Source organism: Monomorium pharaonis, chromosome 11 (assembly GCF_013373865.1).
Source record: "Monomorium pharaonis isolate MP-MQ-018 chromosome 11, ASM1337386v2, whole genome shotgun sequence".
Classification (NCBI taxonomy): Eukaryota; Metazoa; Arthropoda; class Insecta; order Hymenoptera; family Formicidae; genus Monomorium; species Monomorium pharaonis.
Genome location: NC_050477.1, coordinates 13189770 through 13210362, shown reverse-complemented (window position 1 = coordinate 13210362; position 20593 = coordinate 13189770). Strand labels below are relative to the sequence as shown.

Genomic DNA, 20593 nt, shown 5'->3' with positions numbered 1-20593 from the left:
AACGGGCTCGTCTGTAGTTTGCACGTATGAGAGTAAAATTATTATCGTGTAACCACGCTTTTCTACCATCAAAATGCCAAGGACCAAGCGGAACAGAGCGGTGAACAAGCACGAAGAGCGCGACGCAGCAATAAAGACCTTCGAGAAACACGCACAGCTCCGTATCGCCAAGATAGAGCGCGACGCCCTGGCGGACCTCAAGGGTTTCGAGGCCTACTTCGAGGTTATAGTTTCCCGCCTACCAGAGGGAATTCGTCAGATGACATTAGGCGAGTTGATTAACTGGGACAATCGCGATAATCAGAAAGAGAATTGCGATGAGGTGAGCTCGTCGGTCAAGGATCTTCACATGCAACCACCCGCTGTCCCGAAGTCGAAAAAAGTGACAAAGGCCGCTAAACGTGCCGCCACTGCCGCATCCGATGACGGTTACGCGACCGAAAGTACCAGTGTGGGCAGTATGTCACGGACTACTAAAGCACGAGCGACATCAACTATAAGGACGCGCAGTTTTACAAACAGAGTCAACCTTAGCGAAATTAATCAGAAAACTGTAAGCAGCTAAACCCAAAAGTAAAGACTAGATATGAAGATATTTCTTTATTAAAGTTGAATAATTTTCAGGCAACACCAGCGATGTTGAAGCCTATAGACAATGTATATAATGTGGTTACACCAAAGGTCAAACCTAACACACCATTGAATGTGCTGAGGCGCCCACGTCAAGGAGAGATGGTTCTCAGCATGCAGGGTAGCCCACTGTTGGTCTCTGCTGTTGTCGAGGAAAAGATTGCTAATATTAATGTACCTTTGGCTGATGGCAATCTAATGTCCTTGTTGCCTCAAGAGGGATTACGTATGTCAAATATTCCTCCTCTAGATCCTGAGACAGTACAACAATTAAAGACTCTGAAGAATCACATTGAGAAAGTTATTGCATTCAAGTAGTAACAAACATTTGTAAATCTAGAGTACTATATAGTGTAAGATAATGAATTATACATATGTCGTAAAATATTTTTATACTTTTATATATTTATACTCTCTTTCTCTCTCATACACCTAAAAAGAAAAAATGGAATATACCTTTTTCTTGTTAAAATCTTGTGATATATATCTTTTGCTTGTATAATAAAGATATTAAGCGTTCAGAAATATTTTATGATTGTATTACTTTCTGCAGTAACATTGGCTTAACAAAAAAAGCTATAAGAAACAAAAAAAATGTCAAACCAATTGCAATCGATTCTGATAGGTTTTTTCCATAGAATCCGAATCTTAAAACAAATAATGAATTTGTTCCAGTTTTAACAAAATAGTGTAAAAAATGCAAAAAAACAATCTTGCCTCCTTTTCCAAAGATAATAGGTTTGTTCTGGTTGCCTACACTTTTACACTTCTATGAAAAGTATAAGTTCTCATTGGCTGGTTAAAAATATAAACCAATAAGAACTTATATTTTTCGTAGAAGTGTAAAAGTGTAGGCAACCAGAACAAACCTAATATAAAGACACTAATGCAGCAATTACTGCAACCAAAAACAAACATTTCTAAAAAGTAAAGAATACTTGATCGCATTTATACAGACTTTTATGGACTACTATTCTTATAATAAATAAACTTTTTAAGGGATGCAATAATGCACCTTTATAATATATAAACGTTTGTATATACAACTAAATTATATATATATATATATATATATATATATATATATATATATATACATATATATATAAAAGTTGTATTTTATATAAAATAAAAAATTAAGCTAACATCACTTTATATTTCGTGTATAATTAACAATATGCTAGCTTGAGCCCTAAGGCTTGGGGCTCGATTCTTGAATTCATTCGCAAGAGGAACGTATTCGCAAATTCTGTTCTTATAGAAAAGTTGGAAATTTATTGGTTATCGTGTGGCTTTTAACCAATAAACTTGCACCTTTTCTGTTAAGGTCTTCACACATGAATTGACATAACCGTAATAGTAAGGTTTCGACCAATCACGTACTTTAATTAGCCGGTTAAGGCCCTCACACATGAATTGACATAACCATAACGTAAGGTTTTGACGCGTCGGATTGGGCGACCATAACCGTAACTTGCCGTAACCGGCTAATTCAAGTACCTGATTGGTCGAAACCTTACTATTACGGTTGTCAATTCATGTGTGAAGGCCTTTAGGCCGGTATTCATAGTCAAATCTTATTTCAAGATCGTCTCAAGCAATGTCTTAAGATGCTAATACGGCTCTGTGATTGGTTGATGGCATCTTAAGACAGTACTTAAGATGATCTTAAATATAAGATCCGACTATGAATACCGGCCTTAGTCTGATACGGACTTTACGCACAATGCACATGTAGTCACAGAGCATGCGCATATGCTCGTTGTATTTCATCGGTATGGCAGGTTTCCTAAAAAAGGGGTAAACATAGAGTTTTTATTTTTACTTTAAGGTAAAATATAAATATCTATGGTGAATCGCTTCCTATTTCAAGGAAGCAAATACCTTCAAAGATAAAAAAAGAATAACATTGTTACGTATGTGTACATGAGTGACCGGTGTAAATTCATCGAGATCGAAAAGAAAATAAACAAAACAACTAATAGAAATTAAGAGTAAAAAAATTCAAAACGTGCGTACCTCTAATAATAGAAATATTAAGTCTGATATTTCTAATAGCAAGCAATGCAAGAAGAATCAAAGGACACTCCAAAATTAGGAGCTATTCGAAAGTATTGTTTTACTATTAAATTTATATATATATAGATATATATATGTTGTAAAATTTTATATTTTTGTTTAACATACATGTTTTTATAGAATTCGCAATGCAAATACGCCAGAGATTCCAGGAATGCTGTCAGATACTTTATCCAGCACTTCTAGAGTTACTTCTCGTAGCAGAGTAACCATGATGCCAGGTGATATTTCACAATTACAGAGTAAGAGTTTTATTAGAATTTGTTTGCTGTTAATTTCACATTAACTACTTTATTTATTGTTATATATGTTGTTAATACTGTTATTTTACTCATAGAAGTACCAAAAAGGAAGATTATTGTGGGAAAGCAGTCAATTGTGCCATCACAATTGTCAATGGATACATTTAAAAAAATGGATGTTGAATCTAAAGAAATAGAGCTTGGACTTCTTTATGATGAATATTTACAAACTATAATGCTAGATCTCATAATGAAGAAAAAAACTGAAGAGAAAAGGCAACTGTTAGTCACACAATTAGCTACTGTGGCACAAGAGATTGATCAAGATACAAAGAAATTGATTAAAATTAAAACAAGGGAACGCGATATAATAAATCTAAGTTTAGCACAAAAAGAAGTAGATGCTCAACTGATTATAATAACGAAATGCATCAGTAAGTTGATTAAAATTTTAAACTTAAAACTTTCACAGCCATTAATGTTACTTTCAATAGAAAGGGTTTCTGGATCAGAGCTCTTAGCCCTAATGCAAACTGCAACATTTATGAAATTTACGGCGCAACGTTGTACCAGTATCCAGCATGTATCCGGAAACTCTTTATTGAAATTATCTTAAACTATTTGTGTTTTTTACATTTACATTGTTTTTTTTTTTCCAGAAGATGAAACACTTAAAATTGTAAAAGATATGTTGTCCAAATTACAATCTCTCTTGGAACCTCTGGATATATTGCGATGTAATGATATAATACTTCCTGAAACAAAGGAAGAATGGCAGGAGGTTTTAGAAGTATTAAAAAACTGTTCAAATGCTTTAAAAGATATTGTAAATCTAATTCAATCAAAGGGTGAAACATATTGTGCCGTTAATACTGAATTAAAGAATTTTGCTGAAACGTATGATAAAATAGAAAATCTTCAAAAAGAGTAAGTTGCAAAAATGACTTTTATTTTTTCAATCTTGTTTTGGACTAATACATATTAAAATTTATTTCCAGATTGGAAGAATCCTTATGTAAAATACAAGTGATGATACTAAAAAATGCTTCACTTTCATTAACGTACAATCGAATTGAATAATGGAGATGCCATTGAATAGGTTACTGTGTGGAGATCATAGACATTAAGATAGACTTTATGAGGCTTGAAATCTTGGGTGTCCTTCAAAATGAAAAAGAAGAGAGAACGAATGAGTAAGGCATTTTTCTCTCTGACACATTGGATTAGAGAAAGAAGCTGCTCTACTAATTTGTTCCTTTTCTTTGTGGAGGACTCTTCCTTTACCTCATAAGCAGTTTATCTTGATATGTCTATGAGATATAAAATAATATTGCGTACAAAATTGAGTTTAATATATACTATTTCATATCTTTACACAGTAACCTGTTATACATAAGATTGATCGAATTCGGAGCTTTTCTGGACAAGTATTGAGTAAAATATATATTGTAGATTCATAAAAAGTAAAGTTTGGTTTACAAAATATATTTTATATTTTTGAAAAATTGTGTCAAAGTTATTTTTCTTTTATCAAATAAAAGAAGTAATGCATTTCTATTACGATAAATTTTGAGCTTATATTAAGAGCAAATGATAATATTTTATGTATATATTTTTAAATTTGATACTACAATTAATCAATGTAATCAGGTCTATTACGTTCACCAGAAAAGGTAATTCACCAACTGTTAAATTTTTTAATATGATTGATTTTTGTTCATAGTTTCCGTTAGATTTAAATGTATAAACCTGTATAATATCCGTTAGATAAAAATGTATAAAATTGGCCCTGCAGTGCGATTCTGTAACTCGTTAAGAGGTATCGGTATCGTTATACAGTTGTTGCGCAGATATTTTATATAGTAAAAAAGCTGCGCAACGACAGTATAACGAAACCGATACCTCTTAACGAGTTACAGAATAGGCCTACTGTAGCGCAATTCTGTACTTGCCTACCGACGACTATTGGTATCGGTAAGCCCGGATCTACAATAAGTGTAGTAAGCCTTACGCCATAAGAAATTCCTTATGGCTTAAGGCTTACTACACCTAGGCCGGAATTCATAGTCGAATCTTATTCAAGTTCCAGCTTAAGCACGATCTTGAGACGTCAATGCTGTTATTTCATTGGTTAAGTAAGTCTCAAGTCGGCTCGAAGCTAGACTTAAGATAATGCTTGAGCTTAAGATCGGTCTATGAATCCCGTCCCTATTGTAGATCCGGGTAAAAGCCACCGCACAAACTCTTCCATAACGCGTTACGTTACGTTAAGTACTCCATACGAACCTAAGTTGTACTTAAAATTTAACTTAAATCAACGCACAAAGAAATCCTTAACGTAAGTTCTTAAGTTCTTACGTTAAGGATTTCTTTGTGCGTTGATTTAAGTTAAATTTTAAGTACAACTTAGGTTTGTATGGAGTACTTAACGTAACGTAACGCGTTATGGAAAAGTTTGTGCGGTGGCCCTAACCCGACAATTTCCTCAAAAAATGGAGGAGTGATGTTGGTACTAACGAAAGTCCCTAAACACTAAATTTTAATTTTTGTGTATTAGCAGGTTATTTGACATTATATTGTAGATTCATTTATTATTTGTATTTGCACCGCGCATATGTTTTCGCGCTGACAGATTTATTACTGATGCAGTTTTACTAATCACAAAAATTAAAATTTAGTGCCTACGGACTTTTGTTAGTACCAACATCACTCCTCCATTTTTTGAGGAAATTGTCAGGTTACCTAGGCCGGTATTCATAGTCAATTCTTATGTTTAAGATCATCTTAAGTACAGTCTTAAGATGCCATCAACCAATCACAGAGCCGTATTAGCATCTTAAGACATTACTTGAGACGATCTTAAAATAAGATTCGACTATGAATACCGACCCTAGATCCGGCCTAAAGTAACCGATAAAGCGAGAAACACACGCTTTCCATAAGACGTAACAGTAAAGGACCATCTACAATGGAGTGTTTTAGCCGTAACAGCACTAAAACTACGGCAATGCTGTCTAGAATAAAAACGACAGAGCAATAACATACAAGCCGGCCATCAAAGAAAGGCGACCAAAAACTAATCCCGAATGCCCCAATGCTCATCGTAAGCACGCAATGAATTGACTCAATGTCTGCTGTAGGCTGTAAACAGTAAAGCAATACAAAGTGGAGACATTTTCTACGACTACTGCTACGGCCTATGACTCTCCATTGTAGATGGCCCTTAAGGTTTCGACGCATTGGATTGGGTGACCGTAACCGTAACTGGCTAAATCGAGTATGTGATTGGTCAAAATTATGACTTACTGCTTAAGTTTTTTTGTGTGCCACAGCTTTAATCCTACCGAGGGATCCCTTATCAGATTAACGATTGGGATTGAGATTGGATTGAAATCTAACCAATCAGAGCAAGTAAATTAAGCAAAAGTTTTAAGAATTTTGTTCTGATTCGTCAAATTTCAATCCAATCTCAATCCCAATTGTGTTGGTCTGATACGGGCTTTAAGGCCATTGCACGTACATTTCCTTAATCGTAATCGTAAGATTTTGACCAATAATATTGCTCAAATTAGTCGCAACCGACTGAATTAACCAATCGTATTGCTCAATTTTTTACGATTGCACGATTAAAAAAATGTACGTGCAATCAAGATTATTAAACTGTACATTTGGTTGTCTCATCCGGATACTTAACGCTGATTGGTCGTGACGTCAGTGGTGGTGTTATTTATCTTTGTCATACTCATTGCTATTCCTCTCTGTTTTACCAGCGCGTTTTCCTCTCTGCTCAGCTACACTTGTGTAGCTGCACTTGTATCAGCTACACCTGGAATCATTTGAACAGAGAGAGAGACTTATGCCTAGTCTACAATGAGTCGTTGGTCGTTGGTCGTAAGAAATTTAACCAATCACAGTTGATCTTAGAGAAGAATAACCGAACATAATTGGTTAAATTTCTTACGACCAACGACCAACGACTCATTGTAGACTGGGCATTACACTTTCTAATGGTTTGTTCGCGTCGCTATGCCCCGACATGCTCCTACTCACTCCAACGCATTCTAATAGGTTTGCGTCATCGGAATCAACGTATTGGAGTGCGTTGGGGTGAATAGAAGCATGTTGGGGCATGTGACGCGAACAGACCTTAAGTGTAAGTGAGACAACTAAACTCCAATGACGTCACAATATCCCCTCTTGCTGCGAGACCCCGCGTCTAAAAGATCTTCCATGAGACAACCTGTACAGTTTAGTAATCTTGCGTGCAATGGCCTTTACCATTGGTAGTGCGTGACAGTTGCACACAGACGAGGTTATTGTCGGTTTGTGCGATTGTATTAGTTAAACTCCGATTCCATAATATTTTGAGTTTGATATACCGTATATTGGCCGTATATTGCAATTCTACGAATTTATAAAATTGGAATTTTACGAATTTTTGTTTTATTTGCTGCGTTCCGGGGCTACCTAACTTTGAGTATGTTGTTCATCTTTGTTGTTTATCTGGTTAAGGCCAAAATCACATGGTGCGGAATAGAGTTGCGGAATAGAACCATCGACATATAGAATGGACTGAGCATTGCGATAGGTTAGCGCGCGCCTGCTTTAGAGTGAGAGGTACTACACCTGAGGCCTATGTTTGTCTCTTTTGCAAGCTTCTGATTTGTTATTTCGTCTCCCTCCATTCACGGAGGAGGACGAAATAACAAATCAGAAGCTTGCAAGAGAGACAAACATAGGCCTCAGGTGTAGTACCTCTCACTCTAAAGCAGGCGCGCGCTTGCCCATCGCAATGCTCAGTCCATTCTATATGTCGATGAATAGAACGTGCGTCATAGAAGCAGCCAATCAGGGGCTCGATTCTTGAATTCATTCGCAAGAGAAACGTATTTGCAAATTCTGTTCTTACAAAAAAGTTGGAAATTTATTGGCTATCGTATGACTTTTAATCAATAAACTTGCAACTTTTCTGTTAGAGCGGGTATTTGCGCATACGTTTTCTCTTGCAAATGAATTCAAGAATCGAGCCCCAGAGCTTTGCCGCATTAGAATGCGTTGATGCGGCAAAACTCTGATTGGCTGCTTTTATAACGCACGTTCTATTCCGCACCATGTGATTTCGGCCTAAGCCCGGATCTACAATAGTGTAGTAAGCCTTATGCCATAAAAAATTAACCAATTATATTTGATTATTCTTCTCATATTCGATTATAATTGGTCAATTTCTTATGGCATAAGGCTTACTACACTTATTGTAGATTCGGTCTTATGCGTCATGCACTATGCGTTATGCAGAAGTCTGTGCAGTAACCCTAAATGTTATGTTAATGTTATGCGTATTATTTGTGAAACGAAACAACCAAGATGCAAATTCTTTATTAGTTGACAAACAATAATAATATATAACATTAATTTTACTGCACAAAATAATATAAAAATTATTTTACTTATCTTTCTTATTTTACAAGATCAACGACAAAGAGTAAAGGCTATTGCATGTACATTTCCTTAATTGTAATCGTAAGAAATTGAGCAATACAATTGGATAATTTATTTGGTTACGACTAACTTGAGCAATATGATTGGTCGAAATCTTACGATTAAGGAAATGTACGTGCAATGGCCTTAAGTTTCCATCGAGGGTTCAAATCGGGTCAGAGTCAGACCAATTAGCCAATGGCTATGCTGGAAATATATATCATAATGAAAATTAGGTTACTTCCGTTGTAACCAGCATAGCTATTGGCTAATTGGCCCGACTCTAACCCGATTTGAACTCTCGGTGGAAACTTACTAAAAAATCAGCACAAAAATTACATAACGCAATTTGAATTTATCTTATTTTTAATGGACTTGATTAACATTTTATTCTTTAAGGTGCCTTTTCATACTGACGCTTGACACTCATTTTCAGCGTCAAAAGACATTACGTGACTAAAGGCCCTCACACATGAATTGACATAACCGTAACAGTAAGGTTTCGACCAATCACGTACTTGAATTAGTCGGTTACGGCAGGTTACGGCTATGGTCGCTCAATCTGAGGGCCACCGCACAAACTCTTCCATAACGCGTTACGTTACGTTAAGTACTCCATACGAACCTAAGTTGTACTTAAAATTTAACTTAAATCAACGCACAAAGAAATCCTTAACGTAAGTTCTTAAGTTCTTACGTTAAGGATTTCTTTGTGCGTTGATTTAAGTTAAACTTTAAGTACAACTTAGGTTCGTATGGAGTACTTAACGTAACGTAACGCGTTATGGAAGAGTTTGTGCGGTGGCCCTGACGCGTCAAAACCTTACGTTATAGTTATGTCAATTCATATGTGAGAGCCTTAAGGCTGCGGTCTACTTGATGCTACAAATGCTTCAAAGTGTTTGATTGACCAATCAAAACAAAGATTTTTATGAATTGACCAATCAAAGAATGCTTCGAAACGTTCGTAGTGTTAAGTGGACCGTAGCCTAAAAATGGTCTAGTTTCCACCGATGCATTAATTCGCTCCTAGTACGGCGTAGAACCAGATGTAAATCGATGGAAACGTGACTGACTGCGCTCATTTCACTCTCGATTCGATCTACACGTTTTGTGGGAGTGATAGCGAATTGACACCAAATTTATTTGGTGGAAACGGTTGAAACAGGATCGAAGTAAATAGTGCCAACCTTTACTTTTTAGTATAATAGTTACCATTTATTAGGTTATATTTTCTCAAAAAGAAATCTAACCTTAGTAATCAAAATGGAAAATAAACGAGATATAATTTTCGTTTTTTTGACACTTTAATGTATGTAGGCTATTCAAAGGTTATGTTTGTTAATATTCAACAAGCTAAGTTAAGTTGGTTCTACTGAAATATCAATTTTTCTCACTTCTACTTGACTTCCAGTGGAAACCGACATTAAATTCGATTCGCACCGGAACAAGATCGGATTGAAGACTACGGTGGAAACTAGACCAATGACAAATGGGTATCTTTATTTTTAGCAGAAAGGAACCTGAGAGCGGCCACCGCGGCTTTTTTCGTGCGACCAATATTTGACTAGCATCAGCGCCAAACGTGGATGTAAAGCCCGTTCTACATTAATTGCAGTTGCCAGTTGCAATTTGCAACACTCAATAAATGTCGACCTTTAACTAGAAAATAAGCGCCTATTGGATGTTGCAAGTCGCAACTAGCTGCTTGCGATTAATGTAAAGCCTCGTCTACAGAAGTCGCAAGCAACCAGTTCCGACTTGCGACAGCCAATGATTGTCGAGCTTTAACTAGAAACTAGGCGCTCATTGGCTGTCGCAAGTCGCAACTGGCTGTTTGCGACTTCTGTAGACGAGACTTTAAGAATAAAGTTACATGATTGCTTCCCTGGAACATCGAAGTCCTGATATGTAGATTATAGAAAATCAATTTTTCGATATTTTCATAATTAATAAATTGATAATTTGTAATTGATAATTAATAATTAATTATTAATAATTATCAACTACCGATAATTGATAGTCTATAATCAATAATTATCAACGATCGATGATCGATAATCGATAATCGATAGTCTATAATCGTCTGTCATCGTAATTCCTGTGCGACTATTTTTGTCCAAGTTTTGAACAATTAAAAGTTAAAATGACTTTTTTAGTTTAATCGTTTATAATTTACTACTAATATTGTTTATAACTTACTAAACTAATCAAAAGAGAAACGACTATATTTTTTTGTGACTGCAACACCATCGAGGGCGTCGGGTACAAAAGCGTAGGGTTACGGAAAGTTGCAAGCGAAGGGTGTGAGACGACTGAGACGGTGGTTGACTTGACTCACGTAGCAGCATGACACGAGTTTTGCGGTGTCGAAGATCTGGGAAGCGCGGTGAAGAGTGACACGCTGGAAAGTACGAGCGGGGCCAGCGGAAGGCGAGCGAGCATACACATTGCTCGTGAACACGATAAAGTGTGAGACTTCCAAACCTCGCGGTTTAGAAAGCGCGCAACGTAAACTGCACAAATTACATAGGTCGGATTGTTGATCCCCCATTGACTGACCCACGTTTCGCTCGACGAAATACCCGCGACATATTCTGTTTCACCTATAGCTGCGCCAGCAAAGCCAAGTGTGCGGTGTTATACGAGGAGATTAGCGTTTCTACGCGAGGAAGCGGCGCTAATCGAGGATCGAGATGGCCGGTGCAATGTTGTTCGAGCGGGCCCAGGCTGTCTCGGTGACAAACCGCAGTGAAGGTATCTCTTTGCTGAACGAGATTGTCTCGGACCCAAGTATTGGCGTCGCCGACGATGACGAGGACAACATCCGTGTCAAGGAGCAGGGTATCCTCCACCTGGGTGAGCTCTACAAGAAAGAGGGAAAGGCAAAAGAACTGGCCGAGTTGATCAAAGCCACCAGACCGTTTCTTAGCCTCATTAGTAAAGCAAAGGCCGCCAAGCTTGTGCGGTCCTTGGTCGACTTTTTTTTGGATCTGGAAGCTGGTATTGGCATTGAGGTAATAGCATTTCTTTTTCTATCCAATATAAAGAGAGTGTGGAACAACTTAAATTATGCTGTAACAGTTCTGCTTTGCTGCGATGATTGACAAAAAATCAACTAGATATTTTGTACTGCATCTGAACAAATATTTTGAACTTGATAATAAAACTGAGAAAGTAATTAATGTTTAAATTTGTGATATAGTTTTAATACATATTCTCTTGATTAGTTGTCATTACAAATAAAATAATCGAGAATGATATATTAATGATTATAATGAAATAACACTGAATAATATTAATCTTAACTTGTTACAATAAAAGCTAACTTTTTAGTTAACAGTTAAAAACATCTAAGTTGTTATTAAAAAAATAAAACTCTAATAAAATAGAAAATAGGAAAATGCATATATAAATGTATTTAATCTTTCCAAAAATCAAATCTTTCTATTTATAAAAACTGTAAAATAAAATTGTATCAGAAGCAAAATGATTTATATGTGTTATTAGGTGCAATTGTGTAAAGAATGCATAGAATGGGCAAAGGAGGAACGGAGGACGTTTTTAAGGCAATCATTAGAAGCTCGCTTAATAGCCCTTTACTTCGATACGGGCATGTTCAGTGAAGCATTGCAATTGGGATCGGCTCTACTCAAAGAACTAAAAAAACTCGACGACAAACAGCTGTTAGTAGAGGTTCAATTATTAGAGAGCAAGACATATCATGCATTGAGTAATTTAGCAAAAGCAAGAGCTGCGCTCACCAGCGCTAGGACAACTGCCAATGCAATTTACTGTCCACCCAAAATGCAAGCTGCTCTGGATCTACAATCAGGAATATTACACGCTGCTGATGAACGAGACTTCAAGACTGCTTACTCCTACTTTTATGAAGCTTTTGAAGGGTATGTAATCAGTGTCTTGAAAATACACACACGTACATGTATGCAAGTACACATGCACATATCCATTTTTTTATATCTTACGAAAGATATACCATCTTTAAAGTATTCAGAGTGAATGAAGACCAATAGACGAATAAAAAGATATAAAAATCATAAATAATTTATTTACAATATTAATCCAAATGTTTTGACTTGGTTTTTCTCAGTGGTTTCATTAAATGACGTTAAGCAAATAGTACATTAATTTAGACATATTTTCACATATTTGAAATATATCATCTTTATTTTCTGTTTTTAGATATGACAGTGTTGAAAGTCCTAAGGCTCTGACGGCGCTCAAATACATGTTGTTGTCTAAAATTATGTTGCGTACGCCAGAAGACGTTCAGACTATCATGTCTGGCAAACTGGCAGTAAAATACGCAGGATTGGATCTAGATGCGATGCGTGCGGTGGCCGAGGCTAGTCACCGACGATCGCTAGCAGATTTTCAGAAAGCAGTGAAGCAATACCGACAGGAATTGGAGGACGATGTGATTGTACGCGCACATCTTGGCTCTCTCTATGACGCTATGCTAGAGCAAAATTTATGCCGTTTAGTTGAACCTTATTCACGAGTTCAGGTATTTATCGAAACTTACATTTCTTTTAAGTTATAAATTATTTATAATAAATTAAAATTATTCGACCGATAAACGTTAAACATAAAAATAAAGATAAGATTGCTTATTCTTAATTTGCAGTGAATCTTTGTGCTGAATAATAATTGTGAATCTAATATCTTTAGCACATATGTAAATTATTTGACGAATTGAATTTTTCTTTAGAAAAAAAATAATGTAACAATGTGTATAGGCAAACTGATCAATTACCGAAAATTAAAATAAAAAACGTATAGAACGAGAAAGTACAATTTTTTAAAATTTATTTTATTTTGAATGGAAATCTATATCGTAATTACTAAGATGCTTAATGTGTCAGTGACAAATAATAAGATCAAATCTGAGAAGAAATCAATTAGAATTAGAATTACAATTTATATTAAATTATTGAAAAGAGTGACCCAAGAATCAGTTTGAAATCCGCCTGTTTGAGCGTCCTCGACTTTAGACTTCAATTTGATGGTAAAAGTTAGTTCATGATAAGACATGAACTCTAAAAGTTTCAGGTTGATCCGACTTCTAATCGCTGAGATATGAGAGGTCTAATTAATTTGTGCTAACTCTAGGTAAACCGTTATTTATTTTAATATTCGACAAAATTTTAACTGTTTTTTAATTTTTAATTTCAAGTTATTTTTTAATCTGGCTGAGATGTATACAGTGTTATTCACAGGATCTGGAACACTTTATAAATCATATTTTACTCCAGCCTATATTTAATCATAGGACGCCTCTCTACTCTGGGCTCTTTGTTAGATGTTCTGCATCCTGTGAATAACACTGTATTGTACCACACCGGCAGTAATGATAGCAAATTCCGTAGCAAAAGATAACTCATACTAATAAAGTCAAACATTTCTTGAATATTAAAATAAAGAATTGTCTATTTACAGTAAATACAATTTAGTAAGTTGAACATCTTATATCTCAGGGATAAAAAGTGGGATCAACATGAAACTTTTAGAGATTCAACGTCTTATCATAAATTAACATTTAACTTTAAGTTTGATTTCGAGGACGCCATCACAGGCGGATGTTTGGGTTACTCTTTTAAAAAGAAATTCTGAAATAATATTTATTAGCGCGTGAATATTTAATGAAATAATTTTTGCTCTTACACGTATATTTTTTTCCAAAGGTGAGTCATATTGCTTCGTGCATATCTCTGCCGTTGGCGCAAGTAGAAAAGAAATTGTCGCAGATGATTTTGGACAAAAAGCTGCGAGGAGTTCTCGACCAAGGAGAAGGTGTTTTAATCGTTTTCGAAGATACCCCACGCGATAAGACCTACGAAATCGCACTAAACACGATACATAGCATGGGAAAAGTCGTCGATACACTTTACCAGAAAGCTAAGAAACTCACCTAGCCCTATTTAATATGTATTTATACGAAAAAAAATTTATCGCAATTATTATAATCATTAATAATTAGTTATTCTCATTAAATACTGTCGATTAACTGTATTTTTCTCGTAATTAACGTGAACGGCACACAAGTGTCGCGAATAAAAAGTGCTCATTTATCGATACGTTCGTATAGGATCGCTTTTATTAATTGTAGGAATTGTTTAAAAAGTGATAAATACGAAATAATCGATTTGCTTGAGATTTAATCAGCAAACCCTTCTAATCTCTCTTTAAAATTATTTTTCGTAAATAATCAAGGAAGTGAAGAAAAAAATGTCATAACACTGAAAAACAAAATATAAAAAAGGTAAAAGAACTATTCGTACACTTATTTATTTATCCTGTACAATTATGTATTTTGTATAAGGAGCTTCGAGAGAAAACTATAATGTAATATAAATTTTTGTATTGGTTCGAACCAGACGTACAAGTTTTGTTATTGAGATTAGTAAATTAATATATTTTTTAAAGAATTATAATCAGCACCAAGAATCTAGCTGCGACCGTTTAGGCCTTCTCAACTTTATCGATACCTATGTTTTTATTTTTATGTTGTGTTTGAATTCAGAGACAAGTACTGTCAGATGGCAAGACTCGTAGACAAAGACTAATACAAAGCTACTGTTAGAATTTGTATGAATCTTATCCGTGTTACTATTCAATAATCCTTTCCTCAAAAGATTTTCGATAATCATTTCTCATTGTTGCGGATCTTTCTGTACGAGACATCGACTGTATAATACTAAAGACCGTTAAATTGTTTTCGCGCGAAACTCGGTCGCCATTATCAGAGTCGCTGAATCATCTCGCAAAATCGATAACAACGTGTTTTCGCGCGATTCATGTTTGAAAAGTGAGATTGTGCGCATACATCAATATCCACGATTGCCCGTGGTGCGGCATTTCATTTCCTGCTTCATCTTTCCTCCTTTCCGCTCTCCCTTCCGGAAAAGGTAAGATGCGTGTGTTTTTTAAATAGATTTTAGATACGGAGCGCCGGAAGTTTGATTAAGGACGAACGGAGATTAATTCACGAAGACTCGCTTGACAACGGTAGTAACGAGCACGACCACAGCGACTTCCTGCTTCAAGTTGCACGTTTTAACAAAGGGACACAGATACTGTGCTTAGGTTTAGAGAGCATCTTTTCCTACGGAAAGTATAATGGAGGATGCTACGGTAGAAAAGGTAAAATATCTCGATTATGTATCTCGTTGACCGTCGCGTCATCGACATGAGAAAACGGAAGGGTGGACAGCAGAGTCCGGCGGAACGAGGATATTGATGTCTCGTTTAGGTTAAGCCACCGGTATTTATGCGAACGAATGTGACGGTTGCGTGGCGTCCGTTTGTGTTTCGACGCTCCAGATTTTATCAGCAAAATTTCCATCGCCGTACGAATCTTCTGATCTCTCTTTTTCTGTCTTTTTTCCTCTCGACTTCCTCCTTATCCGTCGCGTACGCTCGCGTATCGCAAGTATTGAGCAACGAGGAAAAACCCGTAGGAAAACGTATGCTCCTTTAACCTCTTTTTTTGTCTTGGATGTTGTTAATTCCGCTTTGCACACGCGCTTCTTTCGCTCACAAAACGAGACCCGTGCATTGTTGAATTTTCTAGAATCTGTTTTGATGATACATTAACAATCGTACAACGTTGAGATTGAGAAACGTAGATTCGACTGAATAATAGCAAAGATCGTTTCTGACCCATGCTGCCTAAACATTCATGTGATATGCTGACAAAGTTTCGAGCTCTTTCCATAAAACTATTAAAAAAGCTGATATCAGTATTGACGTTAGAGTGCTTATTATTTGTGATAGCGGTTTTTTATTTTTTTTATAAATTGCTAGAATGTGGGTAGCAAATTTATGTATATGGCAGAATGTAACATGATATTAATTTTTGTTATAATAATTCCTGAAAAAGTAATGATCTCTCTATATAATAAACTCTTTTTTTGTAGTACTTATTGACCATGTTTATTTACTATCTTTTGAAGACATAAGAAATAAGAAACAAAGACTGCAAAACTATATGAAGAGTTTTTACTCTGAAAAATCAACTCAAATCTGTTAAATTTAATATTATGTGTACCTTTTTTAGTTTTATGAACTATGTTTTAAATATATTTGCTCAAATAAAATTAATTAAAAAATAATAGCATGTTATCGATATTCATGAATAATTAAATGTACGTTATCAATCATATCACTTAAACCTTAACATATGTTAAACATATGCTATATTTTGCTGTTATTAAATTTTATTATTATTTTTTTTAATGATACGATTACAATATATATTTTATTTTTTATTTATGTATGAAATAAAATATATAAGTAATATAAATAATATTTACATATATATTTTTCAAATTATTTTAATCTCTCATGTACAAGTGTATTGATCTAAGTAAAGAACAAAATTTTATTTATTTTTTTCTTTAAATAATATAAAAATCTATACAGATTGTAATTACACTTTAAAAATTTTATGCAAAAAAGTTGTTTGTGACAAACAAATGAATATATAATTTGTAATAACCTATTAAAATTCAAGTTATATAGAATCACATGCAATATAAGTTAGAATTAAAAAAAATTTTGTCTAAAAGTTTCTAAAGAAACTTTCAGATATTCTTTCTCTTCTTTATACTATTTAATTATTTCTTACCAACTTTTGTGTAAATGTTTCCCACATTCTCTAGTAACTTAAGTAATTCAAGAAATGAATCAAATAATGTGTTACCAAGTGGTTATACAGAAAATGAGGTAACTACAAACAGACATAATAAATATGATTTACATGTTGTAACATCAGTATTTATTATATTTGAATATTACGAATATTTTCGTTATAAATATACAAATATATATTTTTTATACTATACATTTATTGTAATATGTATAAATTATTTATTTAAGAATTGTGAAGTTTTATATGTATTATATAAAATTTATGTCATTATGTTGGAAGTAGGAGTTCAAATAGATTTAAATTGCTTGTTACTTGTACACAATTATCTTATCAAAGTGATGTATTTTTTGAGTTTATTTTACAGGTTCAGGAATATAAGGATTCTCTTAAAACCAAGGTAACTTTTTTCTCTTGGTTAATAAATTTACATTTCTAGATTCATTAAGTATCACTCAATGATGTATAAACCATTTAAAACCATACAAATTATTATCACTTAATTGTCACAGCAAAAATGTTCCAGACAAAAGTTATGGAATTATATAATTTTTTATCTTATATAAAATGTATTCTCTAAACATAAAAGTATTAAGACAGAGTTATAAAAAAAGTAAATAATTTAAATAGATTTTTTATGTTGAAAAAAAATCATAATTCCATTTTTGAAAAGTAACAATATATCTTTATCTGTAATCCTAAACGATCGATTTTTTATGGTAAAATTTATAATCATTTGTTCTTTTTTCACAATCTATACAACTTTTAATATCTAGATTTTTTTTGCTATGACACATACTTTCAAAGATAATATCTCTTGTACTGCTTTAAGAAATTTATTCTTTACATTTATGTATGTTTATTTAGGCGGAAGAGTTGTTGGTGAAAGGATTTCCAGAGAAAATAGTTAAATTAAATGAATTATTGGAGACTCCTGGATTTTGTAATCGAAAGCTGTCAGATGTACATCAAAACTTAAATGTACCCATTCCAGACCCTATCGTTCTCAATCATTCCGAAGATGCTCCTGCTACGAAAAAACTTAAATTGGATAATAATGGAGAAGAGACCAGTGGAACCAAAGTAATGGTACTTCCAAGTGGCCCTGTACCTTGCAATAAAAAGTTGTGTGACTTGATTCACATAGTTAAACCCTACATTAGACAACTTTTGGAGGATTCTAATTTAGTGAGTATTAAGTATGTTAAGATTTATATGTAAGCTACATTTTTTTAGTGATTGTTATATAAAGAATAGTATATACATTGCTAAAAATTTTAATAATAAAATTTATAAAAAATTAAAATAAATTTTGTGATTTTTTTCTAATTTTAAAATAATTTAATATATCTTAACATAATATTAGAAAAATAACACTATTTTTTGAATGTAATTACCAAATTATCATTATTTTTTATTTTTTAGCTAAAAATGTGGATTTCTTTTTTAATCCCAAAAATTGAAGATGGGAACAATTTCGGTGTATCTATTCAAGAAGATACATTATCTGAAATTCAGTCCGTTGAAAGCGAAGCCGCTGCATTTTTCGATCAAATTTCTAGGTAATGTAAAGAATAAATGGTATGAGAATGTATATCTATGTAAATAAAATCAATTACATTCAACACTTATATAATGCTGATTAAATTAGTACAATCTGAATGTTTTCTTTACTAATGATGATTAAATTCTTATTTTTTATAGATATTTCATCTCTAGAGGAAAGATTGTTAGTAAAGTCGCAAAATATCCACACATCATTGACTATAGAAGAGCGATTCAAGAACTAGATGAAAAGGAGTATGTGAGCTTATGGCTCGTAATGAGTGAAGTTCGTAATCGTTATTGTTCACTACACGATCTCGTGATCAAGAATCTGGAAAAGATCAAACGGCCACGTTCCTCCAACGCACAATCCTTGTACTAGTAGGCATAGTTTTACGCGCTGTACCTACTTACGGAGTAATTTAATGCAAACAAATCGGAAATATAACAATATAAAATTCATCTCCCCTTATCCCATTGACATAACTCAATTGCCTTGACATTAATCCATCGTTCATTCTATCAATTATGGCACTATAAATAAAACTAACAGTAAACATACACGTAAACTACGAAGTTGTATTATGTAGATTATATTTAACTTATTCGTACATTTAAGTTCATAACTGACTTCTTTTGTCACTAATATATATATATGAGATCTATCTTTCTCAATTAGATTTTAAATAAGAATCAGGGATTACTCAATTTTTTTTATAGAAACCTCGCAATTTTTTTTAAATTATAGTTCATAACGAATTAGATTGGACATGCATTAATGCGCATATTAAAGTTGTCTTGCATGAATCAATGTGTGTTTAAATGTAAATATATACATAGGTTAAAATCTATTAAATTCTCTTTCATGTATTATTCTGCTTTAAAAAATATTTAATGTAAATTTCCATCATACAAAATATTTGTATTTAACTTTTAAATCAAATTGGATCAGTGTACAACGGTTTTAATATGCAGTGTGCGTTAGTGCATCCAACTAAATTCACTATTTTTTAAATTTGTAAAATCCATCTTCATGAAATTTCAGTAATATATATATATATATATATATATATATATATATATATATATATATATATATATGTATGTATGTATATATATATAATTTTTTGCATAAATTTGTTAAAATTAAAATTATGCAATGTAGTAAGCTTGCATAATTATATAAGTGGAGCACTTATAAAGGGAATATAAACAAGTAGTCAAAGTGGATTTAGTAAAGTAAATATTGCGTCGTTTGTATTTATATATCTGTAAGGAAATTAGAAGGTAACTCGAGTTATTAAATAATGTGAATTATAAATAGTACTCTTTTTTTTTTTTGTAAATGTTTATGCTCTGTCGCGATAAACCTTAAATATAAGCTAAACACACGAAATTACACAAAATATAGCATTATGCTCGAAATAAATTGTGTTCTAAGCTTGCAAAGTGCAAAAATAAAAATTAACTATCCCTTTTTTCTGATATAGACAAAAATGTAAATAATGTTTACGTTTCTTAGGATAATTACACGTATTAAGGAATGGAAGAGCAGGTAAGAAACATTCATTTTTGATTTCTGTAAAGATTTATATAATCAAATCATTTGTCATCTTTCATGGTATAAAATTTTTTATTGCGCAGTTGAATGTCCTATAGTTAAATTTCTCCTCAGTCTTAATTTTTATTTTAATGACGTGCTTTTAAACTGACAATATTATTGCACTTGTATTAATTCTAGTGTATTTCACTCGTTTCATTTTTAATTTTAGATTGTATAGCAAATGTAAAATAACAATAAAAATATTACTTTACGAACATTCATCTGATTAATGATATAAACAAAATTAGAATACTACTTTTTACTATACAGATTATATATATCAGGATTAGAAAATAACGCATTGTCATTATCGTTACTTCTCTCCAGTAACGATTACATTTAAAT

At 33.4% G+C, this 20593-nt stretch overlaps 4 protein-coding genes and 1 long non-coding RNA gene across 12 annotated transcripts; 4 read left to right on the top strand and 1 right to left on the bottom strand.

Moving 5' to 3' along the window:
- The first annotated feature begins 40 nt into the window (after nt 1–40).
- LOC105840466 (borealin) lies at nt 41–1031 on the top strand. Its single transcript, XM_012687424.3, has 2 exons — nt 41–553; nt 625–1031. The coding sequence occupies exons 1-2, from the start codon at nt 74–76 to the stop codon at nt 946–948; spliced, it is 804 nt and encodes a 267-aa protein (XP_012542878.1). The 5' UTR covers nt 41–73; the 3' UTR covers nt 949–1031.
- Nucleotides 1032–2380: 1349 nt separating this feature from the next.
- Nucleotides 2381–4456, top strand: LOC105840463. Of its 5 annotated transcripts, none has more exons than XM_028192972.2 (5): nt 2381–2737; nt 2830–2930; nt 3047–3385; nt 3611–3878; nt 3950–4456. In XM_028192972.2, the coding sequence occupies exons 2-5, from the start codon at nt 2864–2866 to the stop codon at nt 4029–4031; spliced, it is 756 nt and encodes a 251-aa protein (XP_028048773.1). In that variant the 5' UTR covers nt 2381–2737; nt 2830–2863; the 3' UTR covers nt 4032–4456. The 5 variants fall into 5 exon arrangements, with proteins under 5 accessions (XP_028048773.1, XP_012542872.1, XP_012542871.1 ...); XM_012687418.3 differs by having other exon boundaries at nt 2382–2741; XM_012687417.3 differs by having other exon boundaries at nt 2382–2741; nt 2830–2951; nt 3614–3878.
- Nucleotides 3506–5110, bottom strand: LOC105840464. Its single transcript, XR_001139392.3, has 2 exons — nt 4854–5110; nt 3506–3706 (listed from the first exon to the last, which is right to left on the bottom strand). It is a non-coding gene; the product is annotated as an uncharacterized LOC105840464 (long non-coding RNA).
- A 5650-nt stretch (nt 5111–10760) lies between these two features.
- LOC105840220 (26S proteasome non-ATPase regulatory subunit 11) lies at nt 10761–14721 on the top strand. Its single transcript, XM_012687100.3, has 4 exons — nt 10761–11446; nt 11940–12334; nt 12633–12957; nt 14135–14721. The coding sequence occupies exons 1-4, from the start codon at nt 11126–11128 to the stop codon at nt 14363–14365; spliced, it is 1272 nt and encodes a 423-aa protein (XP_012542554.2). The 5' UTR covers nt 10761–11125; the 3' UTR covers nt 14366–14721.
- A 699-nt stretch (nt 14722–15420) lies between these two features.
- Nucleotides 15421–19214, top strand: LOC105840219 (proteasome activator complex subunit 3). 4 transcript variants are annotated; one of them, XM_012687097.3, is made up of 5 exons: nt 15421–15593; nt 17456–17500; nt 17968–18288; nt 18526–18662; nt 18805–19214. In XM_012687097.3, the coding sequence occupies exons 1-5, from the start codon at nt 15570–15572 to the stop codon at nt 19025–19027; spliced, it is 750 nt and encodes a 249-aa protein (XP_012542551.1). In that variant the 5' UTR covers nt 15421–15569; the 3' UTR covers nt 19028–19214. The 4 variants fall into 4 exon arrangements, with proteins under 4 accessions (XP_012542551.1, XP_012542553.1, XP_028046883.1 ...); XM_012687099.3 differs by having other exon boundaries at nt 15427–15593; nt 17468–17500; XM_028191082.2 differs by lacking the exon at nt 15421–15593 and adding an exon at nt 15600–17177 and having other exon boundaries at nt 17468–17500.
- Nucleotides 19215–20593: the final 1379 nt, after the last annotated feature.